This window comes from Meleagris gallopavo, chromosome 13 (assembly GCF_000146605.3).
Source record: "Meleagris gallopavo isolate NT-WF06-2002-E0010 breed Aviagen turkey brand Nicholas breeding stock chromosome 13, Turkey_5.1, whole genome shotgun sequence".
Classification (NCBI taxonomy): domain Eukaryota; kingdom Metazoa; phylum Chordata; class Aves; order Galliformes; family Phasianidae; genus Meleagris; species Meleagris gallopavo.
In genome coordinates this window covers 18,869,536-18,878,208 of record NC_015023.2, presented here as the reverse complement: position 1 = coordinate 18,878,208, position 8,673 = coordinate 18,869,536, and the positions used below count along the sequence as shown (strand labels likewise).

General features: G+C 51.2%; 1 protein-coding gene across 1 annotated transcript; it reads left to right on the top strand.

The window, feature by feature from the left end:
* The first annotated feature begins 840 nt into the window (after positions 1–840).
* IRF8 (interferon regulatory factor 8) lies at positions 841–6,905 on the top strand. Its single transcript, XM_010718219.3, has 8 exons — positions 841–1,343; positions 2,437–2,620; positions 3,467–3,558; positions 4,007–4,118; positions 4,466–4,513; positions 4,634–5,020; positions 5,335–5,450; positions 6,235–6,905. The coding sequence occupies exons 1-8, from the start codon at positions 1,170–1,172 to the stop codon at positions 6,400–6,402; spliced, it is 1,281 nt and encodes a 426-aa protein (XP_010716521.1). The 5' UTR covers positions 841–1,169; the 3' UTR covers positions 6,403–6,905.
* The last annotated feature ends 1,768 nt before the right edge of the window (positions 6,906–8,673 follow it).

Sequence of the window (8,673 nt, the reverse complement as noted above, 5' to 3'; positions counted from 1 at the left end):
GGAGGAGGGGTTGGGGGTGCTGGAATGGAGGCTTCAGAGTGCTGGGGAGTAGGACTTCAAAGTGCTGAGATTGTAGGGTGCTGGCCAAGCAGGGTCGTGGGAGTGGATGGAGATGAGCCGTGGGCTCTGGGGCTGAAGTTTTTGGGTGCTGTGTGTGCATAGTAGGGCAGGCAGGGTTGTGAGAGATAGGGGTTTTAGGGTGGCTGGGAAGGGTGATTTTAGGGAGCTGGGTGTGCAGGAAATAGGGCTGCACGGTGCTGGGAGCGCGTCGGGAAGGATCTTTGGGTGCTGGGATGTGAAGTTTTAAGGTAATGCAAACAAGTTTATGAGAAGATGGGCTGAGTTGGCTTTCTCATGGCTGCTCCACTAAGCCATTCTGCTAAAAACGAGCTGAGACCAGAAATGAGGTGACCTCACCCCCCTCAGCAGGGCCCTGGTCCTGTCCTGGAGAGGATGTGGTTGCGTGGCCCTGTTCCCCGCGGTGACCCTGCTGCTACCTGCACTGCTCCTTGCTGCGAGAGGCTTCACCCTCTTTTATTTTTTCCCCCCACTGCTATAGCACTGGGAGATGTTTGCCTCTACAGCGTCACTTCTTTAGGTGACAGCCTAATTCTATGGGTCTGGATCCCAAAAAGAGGAGTTTGCAAGTCAGCCTGTTGCTGCGACAGAGCTTTCCTCAGCAGCAGGAGGATAAAGGTGCCTTCCAACAGGGCTCCATGCAGGCTGCAGATAGGCTAACGAGTGCTTTCGTCATATTCAGTAAATGGGGTGTGGGCACCAGTCCAGTGCCTGCCCACATGGTTGGGGCGGAGCGATGCGGGACAGCTGTAGAATCGCTGCTATGGCTTTTCCCGTGTAAAAAAGGGAGGTTTGGTGCACGGAGGGGCACGTGGCAGCTGCTGGTGTTTGCAGGCAGTGCACTACCAACGCTGCACGTGATAAAGTGGAGCAGAGAGCGATTGCTTGCATCCGAATCGCTTTATTTTTCTACTTGGAGACATCGTTGCAATCTGCTGGTTCTCCAATCGGGTGCCCTGAAACTGAAATGCAGCTATTAGAATGCATTAAGATATCTCCGTAGACCCAGCTGCTGTTAGTGAGGGGCAAAAGGGTGTGGGGATAGATAGACAGACAGACAGACAGACTGACAGCTTCCACTTCTGCCTAGGATGTGTGACCGCAACGGTGGGAGGCGGCTGCGGCAGTGGCTGATTGAGCAGATTGACAGTGAGCTGTACCCAGGGCTCATCTGGGAGAATGAGGAGAAAACCATGTTCCGCATCCCGTGGAAGCATGCAGGGAAACAGGATTACAACCAGGAGGTGGACGCTTCGATTTTCAAGGTAGGGTGAGATGGTTTGTCCCTGTTACCAATGGTTTCTGGGCTATAAGGTGAGGTGGTCCGTCCCTGTTGTCAGTGGTTTCTGGGTTGTTTGGATCTCAGCTGGTGGGAGATGTCCTTGCTGTCAGCAGGATCTGCAGCTTGCAGCGCCTTGCTTCCTGTAGGATCCCCGTCGGGATCATTTGGGGGTGGTTTTTCCTTTTTTCCTTTTTGCTGAGCGTTGGTGCCAGGTTTAGGTTTGTTCCTGGCATGTTCGTAAGGAGTCGGAGCAGCCGCTGCCCCTTCTTCACCTCCTCTTTATCTAGTGAGGATGTATCAAGCTGTAGCCCAATATGTACTATGATTTGGCCTGATGTGCTCTGTGACCAGCCCTAAGCTTCCTATTGGGCTCTTTCTGATAAGAGTGTATTTACCAAAAAAAGAAAGGGAAGGAAGGAAGCGTCAGCTTTTCTCAGAGAGGAGGGACTTTACATTTTCGGTATAATGGGAAAATTCTGTCCTGAACCAAAAAGTCAGGCTCTTCCCCAGGAATTCCCTTCCCTCTGCCCTATTCCCATACTTTGCTCTATCCATGGTGACTGATGGCTTTCGGGGCACCGACCAGAGCAATGGGTTGTAGAGGTGGCTTTATATACATACTCATATCTGTTATCTGTATTAAAATACACTCTACCACCTCCCCATGAAAGCATTTTGATATTAAACAGAGTCCAGCTGTCACTTACTGGTCTAAAGCTGGGAAGATGAGGTTTATTTTAGTATGGGTTTGGATGTTTCTGGATCAGGACAAGTATCATTGCTTGGATGTGCACCCTTGCATCAGTCTGTGCTAAAGTGAAGTTGCACACTGCTGTTTTGGCTCTGGTTTGAGCTGTGCTGTGAAGGGCATGAAACCAACTCCAGCTCCCTTAGCTTGGTGTGATGTGGCTGGTGCGGAGCTGGGTGTGTGACAGTGCCCAAACTTTTGGGGACTTCTGTGAGGTGTCCCATTTCTGAGCAACAGTGTGCCCAAGACGTGCTGCTCATCTGCTCTTTGGTCCAAAGGGATTTGCAGAGCTTGCGTGGAAGATGATTTCATTGTTGTTTCGCTTTAGGCTTGGGCTGTTTTCAAAGGCAAATTCAAAGAAGGTGACAAAGCAGAGCCAGCCACCTGGAAGACACGGCTGCGCTGTGCCTTGAACAAGAGCCCTGACTTTGAGGAGGTGACAGACAGGTCCCAGCTGGACATCTCTGAGCCCTACAAGGTGTACAGGATCGTGCCAGAGGAGGAGCAGAAATGTGAGTGCCCCATTGAAGGGCATGGGTGCTGGGTGCTGCTGACCTACACCCAGCAGTGTGGGGCTGGCCCCATGGCTCGGGGACACGTCCTGCATCACTGCAGTGCTGGGAGGTGGGGAAGAAGCTGCTGGGTTAGGAGCAGTAGTGTTTTTATTTTTCCTCCATGCTTCACTGCTGCTTGGGAAATAAAGATGCACAAACCTGAATCCTTCCCCTGCTTTGGGGTTGCTTGACCTCTCCCAGCCCTTTGTCCTCCTGACAGCCACGCTGGCAGGGAGTTGCAGTAAATCCTTTCCCTCTTGCTATCACTTATTGGAGGAACAGCAGCTCAGCAGGGAGCAGTCACTGCTGTATTGGGTACGGCACAGGTTGCAGTCTGTATCTTTCTGCTGTGTGTGTTTTTCCTTTTCTCTTTCCTTGCTAGCTCTGTCATAAAGAAAAGGAGGAGAGGGGGGAGAAAACAAGAAAAATCATGCAGATCTGTCTGTAGCATCTTGTCTCCTTCTGTGTGTTCACATGGGGCCCTGTATGCAAATGGCACTGCAGGTTCCCACCGGCAGCACGGCTCATGGAAAAAAGAGAAGCAGCACCAGTCTCTGGGGTGCTCAGAAAAACCCCTCTCCTCTGCTCTAGCCCCAAGCTGAATTTAGTTTGCCCTACTGCTCATCACCGTGTATACCAGTGCCATTTATTGCAGGCTGGTTTCTGGCCCCAAAATGCAGCTGCTGGGGGGAAGAGGAACGCAGGATTGCTGCGGTTCTCAGTTTCATAACTTTCGTGGGGTTTCTGAAATCTGGTGGCGAGGCCATGGCTGCCCTGCTGCATCATCCTTGCTGCTCTCTGCAGGCAAAATCGGCGTTGGGAGCGGGAGCAGCAGCCTGGCTGACGTTGGAGACATGGACTGCAGCCCTTCTGCCATCGATGACCTGATGAAAGAGGTGAGCCCTCTTTATGGACACAGACCTGACTAGGCAAAGACTGGTTGCCTGGTCGTGTTTAAAGCTACATCTGCATCGTGAAGAGAGCTGTGCTTTTGCAGCTGCACTGACTGTAGTCATTCATCTGAGCAAGCCTGAGGTCTCGGTGTGGTTACTCATGGCTGGAGCATGCTTCGTTTGCATTTGTGTTTGGTGGAGGCTGCAGGTTTCTTGTGCCTCTGTTCCCCTTCTTGGTTGCACTGTGTGGGGCCTGTTCTGCTCCATGCCTCTTGAGAGGTTATTTGGGTGCACAGCCTGGGGAATCCCAAACTTGCTCTTTCTAACCAAAACACATTCACCAGCTTTTTGGCATCCCTTTTGCCTTCTTGCTTTGCCTCTTAAGCCCCTCTTCAGGCCCTAGCCAGCTTTCTGCCCCTGGCTGATCTAATGGTATCCCTTCCTGCTCCAGCCTCCTTGTGTGGATGAGTACCTGGGGATCATCAAGAGAAGCCCCTCACCCCCACAGGAGACCTGCAGAAACCCCCCAATACCAGACTGGTGGATGCAGCAGCCCAGCCCCTGTAAGTAGTGTGTGGGGTGTTCTGTGGGACCCAGCTGTTCGTCCAAGGGCAGTGCCTGTGACGATGGATGGTGTAGGCTCCCTCTGGGCAGCGTTTGTGTTCTACCTTCCTTAGTGCTTAAAGTCAGCATTTTGGTGGATATATGGCACCCCACAGTGCTCTGTGTTCATTGCACTGTTCTTATAATCACCCTGGGAGTGTTTGCTGGTGTCTCTCATTCAGGAGATGGGATGCCTGATGTGCTTGCTGAGTGGGAAAAGCTTGGGGATAGTGGGAGGGTGGGATTAGGCTTTGGGAAAGAGAAAATGTGCTGGAGCTGGGCACATCTCTACTCTCTCTGCCCACAGCTTTGCCCCTGGTGAATGGGTACACTGGCTACGAGCAGCATCATTCGGGTAAGGCAGCTCCCATTCTCCTATGTGATTCTGGGCTGTGGCCATCACACTCCTCTGGAGCTTGTGTACGTGTGCTGTGTGGCAGACAATGACTCTATCTCACCTGTCCTTTTCTCCCAGGCTACTCCCAGATGGTGATCACCTTCTTCTACAGCGGGAGGCTGGTGGGGCACATCACCACCTCATATCCTGAGGGCTGCAGGCTGTCGCTCAGCCAACCCTCTAACCACGGTGAGAAGCTCTACGCCCCTGATAGCCTGGAGCACGTGAGGTTCCCCTCAGCCGAAGCCATCCAGAATGACCGCCAGAAGCAGATCACCAAGAAGCTCTTTGGGCACCTAGAGAGGGGTGTCCTGCTGCACAGCAACAAGCAGGGCATCTTCATCAAGAGGCTGTGCCAGGGAAGGGTCTTCTGGAGTGGGAACACAGTGGTGTACAAGGACAGGCCAAGCAAACTGGACCGTGATGAAGTGGTGAAGATATTTGACACCAACTTATTCTTTAGAGGTTGGTATGAGCGCTGTAGGAGGGGTTGATGTTGTTCTTGGCTTTGCTCCGCTTCCTCTTGGAGCGCTTTGAGGTTGTAACTGTGCATCACTGCTGTTTACCTAAGTGATGTGGATGAGTAACTCCAGATATCAGATCTGGGAAGGAGTGATGCAGTGCATTGTCACGTAGCACAGGCTTCATGGCTGGAGGCTTTGTGCAGCAGGTTCTCTCTTGGCAGAGCCACCAGCCTGCTTCGTGTCAGGGTGCTTGATTCCCCCATGCTGTTCATCACAACTTGCAGACAGCCTTCAGCTGTGCTTCTCTCCTTGCAGAGCTGCAGCAATACTACAACAACCAGGGTCGCTTCCCGGACAGCAGGGTCATGTTGTGCTTTGGAGAGGAGTTCCCAGACACGGTGCCTCTGCGGTGTAAGCTCATCCTCGTTCAGGTATGGCAGCTGCTGTGATCTACCCTGCTCCTGGTCCCTGACACTGGGTTATATCTCTTCTCTGAACTGTATTGCTCATTTGTTCCTAAAAGTAGGACTCTGGCTCCAGTCTCTGGTTGGCGTGAGCCTCCTGAGATGCTGCTGCTTGTCTCAGACCCCTTGGCCTGGTCAGACCACATACACATGCAAAACTCCCCCATGCTGTGCAGCTCATAGATTTCCTACTGGTTTAGAAAAGCTGTTTTCTGCACGATTCCTGTGCCTCTGCTTTGCTCTGCTGCTTGGTCAGTACTTCCTTCTGTTCCTGCCCTTTGGTACTGGGAGCTGTGCCCTCTGCTGTGGAAAGTGAGAGGGTAAGTCCCTGGAATGATTGCATTAACTGGTGGCCTCTGGCTGGGTCTTCAGCCCTACAGCCTTTCCTTGGGGCAAGGCAGGGGGCATTTCAAGAGTCCACAGCAGGCACAGCACCCTATGGGTGGCAGAGAAGATATGAGACTGTGGTGTGGGGTGGGCATTACAGCAAGCAAGACCCACTGGACCTCTGAGCTTCTGGAATGAGGGGGTTTCCAAGCTCAGAACCCAGTCCTGCTCATCCTTGCCCAACTTTCTGACTGGATCATGGAATCACAGAGTGGCAGCCTGTTCTCTCCTCCCTATGACAGCCCCAGTGGCCATGCCTTATGGTGCATCGTGGTGTTGGACCTGCAGGCTTTGGTAGGCCTGGCCATGGCTGCTCTTCTCCCAGTGCCCTCAAACTCCTTTCTTTTTATGTTTTTTTGTCTAGGTGGAACAGCTGTGTGTCAGGCAGGTGATGGAGGAGGCTGGCAAGACCTGCAGCAGCCCCATGCTGCCTGATGAGGTGCAACAAGAGCAGGTGTACAGGATCTTCCAGGACATCTGTGGGCCACACCAACGGCCGCTGTTCAGAGAGAATCAACAGATTGCTGTGTGAGCCTCCATGGGCACAACGTGGGGTCTGGGTGACTCCAGGCCAGTTGGGATTCATTAGTGCCTAAAAAATTTCCCTTTGTTTGGCAAGTTGGTTCTTGATCTTTGCTGTTTTCAGTCCAAAAATCTGTGTAAACACAGTGGTCCAAAGCAACAGCCCCACTTGGTTTGAGAACCACCATTGGAAGGAGGTGGTGACTCCTGGAAAGGCCTTACAGTGCTCAAGTAAATCCTTAACAGAAGTAATCTTTGCCCCCCAAAGGGTTTGCAGTCCTGCTGAAGTCTGTGGTATGCTTCCCATGGAAAAACCTCCTCAAATCCCTCTTTATTTTTGCAATGAAGTTTATATTTTTGTTCGTCATATTGGGAGTATTTTGAAATTCGGAGAGCGATGCAGAAATTATGTATGTAAACGTTGGCTGTGAGAACGTAGGGATCTTAATTTTTCTGACCCCAAAACCAGAGTTTGTACAAACAGATATCTTCTATTTTAAAGATAGCAGTGTAGTGTTAATAGGTTGGCTTCACCGTCCCAAAATGCATGTGTTGGTCTCTCCCAGGCGTGAGCAGGCAGCAGCTTCCATGTGTCAATCCTCATTAACATGCTTTGTGTTTGCCCAGTGCTGAGGAGCTCCTTGGGCATGGCTTTGTGCCTTGCAGCAGCCACAAAGCACCGTGGACCAAAGGACCTTGCAGATGTGCATACAGTGAGGCTGCCTATTTATTTATGCCTAAGTTTTTGTTAAATGGTTTTGTAATTTCTTTTTTTTTTTTTGTACCTTCCTGCAATTAAAGTGCTATATTTTGTATTTGTCTTGCAAAGTGTTTTTGTTGGTGCTGTCAGTCGGGTTCCTAATCTTGGTGGAGGGGTCTCTAGTTTGTTCCTGCCCAAGTCTTCCCTTGTGTGGGGTCTGTGGAGGTCCTGCTCTGTAACTGGCTTCATCTCAGGGGACAATATGCAATAATGCAATGAAGGAGGGGGGAAAATGCAATATCTGTAGGGCCTTTTTACAAAAAACCACGAGGATAGGTCCCTGCCTGTCTTTCATGGTACTGTCCCGGGTGCCCTTACCTTGCTGACCTGGGCCATAATAATGCTCCAAGATGGGAAAGGTTGATTTGATGGTTCTTGTTGCCCCTTGTCTTCTCATCCACATCCATCTCGGGGGGGTTTCATCTGCTGGGGGATTGTGGGAGGGGTTTGGGAAGAAGTGAGGGCCAAAAGGGGACATCTGCCTATATTAGTTTATGAAGTCAACGCTGCAGGAATGGTGGCTGAGCATTCATACCCTCATCTGCCTTCCTTTCTAGCCTGGTTTTGGGGTATTGTATGAGGCTCTGGAAGGCTGTGAAGACCTTGTTGGATCTGTCCTTGCCCGTGTGAAGGACAAACATCAACAAACTGCTGAGTGCTTTGGACCAGCTCTGCCAAAGGCTTTGGCTGGGGAAGGAACAGTCTTTGTGGTGTGACCCCAATACCCAAGGTACTGGGTGGGGTTCACAGGCACTTGTGCAGAGGATGCATTGAGATCCAGGCAGCTGAAGGGAAATGCTGAGGAGATGGATGCAAAGATGTCCTCCTCCTTGCTTGGGTGTCAAAGCAGATCATGAGACTCAGAAAAAACAAAACAAAACAAAAAGCCAAAAAACTCACCAGGGGTTTGAAGTGCACCCTGCTGCATTCCTCCAGGCTAAACACGCAGCCTCTCTGTTCCGCTGTCCTGCAGAGCTGCTTATCTCACATGCTGCTGACTTCAGAGTGCCAAGAAGGTGCTTAGAGATAGCAAACCCAGCTGGAAAGTGGTTATATGTTAGGATTAGAGGATGGCCCTATTTTCTTGGTTGTTCTGGGGTGAGACCCCTTTGGCAATCTGTCCTGTTGGGCTACATGGGATGGATATTTATGCTATGAGCATCTTTCTAAATCCTGCCTTGCGATCCAGCTCTATCAGTGGGATACCTGTGGTCTTGTCTGCCCTTGTGTGCATCCCTTGCAGGCATTACAGCCTGAGGCTTTGGAGCTTATGAGAAGAAATGACGGCAGACCAAGAGTCCTGTACATATGTCAGTAGCACAAGTGCAGTGAATTCCACAGCTCCTGCTACAAATACAACTCTGGCTGATGAGGTACTCGATCACGGAGGTGGGTGGTGAGGTACTGTACCACCAGCATGCAGCCCTCAAGCCTTTCTGCTGTCTTTAGGGTCACTGTGGTGATTAATCCTATTTCATCCCTTGCAGAACTGAAGGGTCAACACATTTGTGTGCGTCGTGC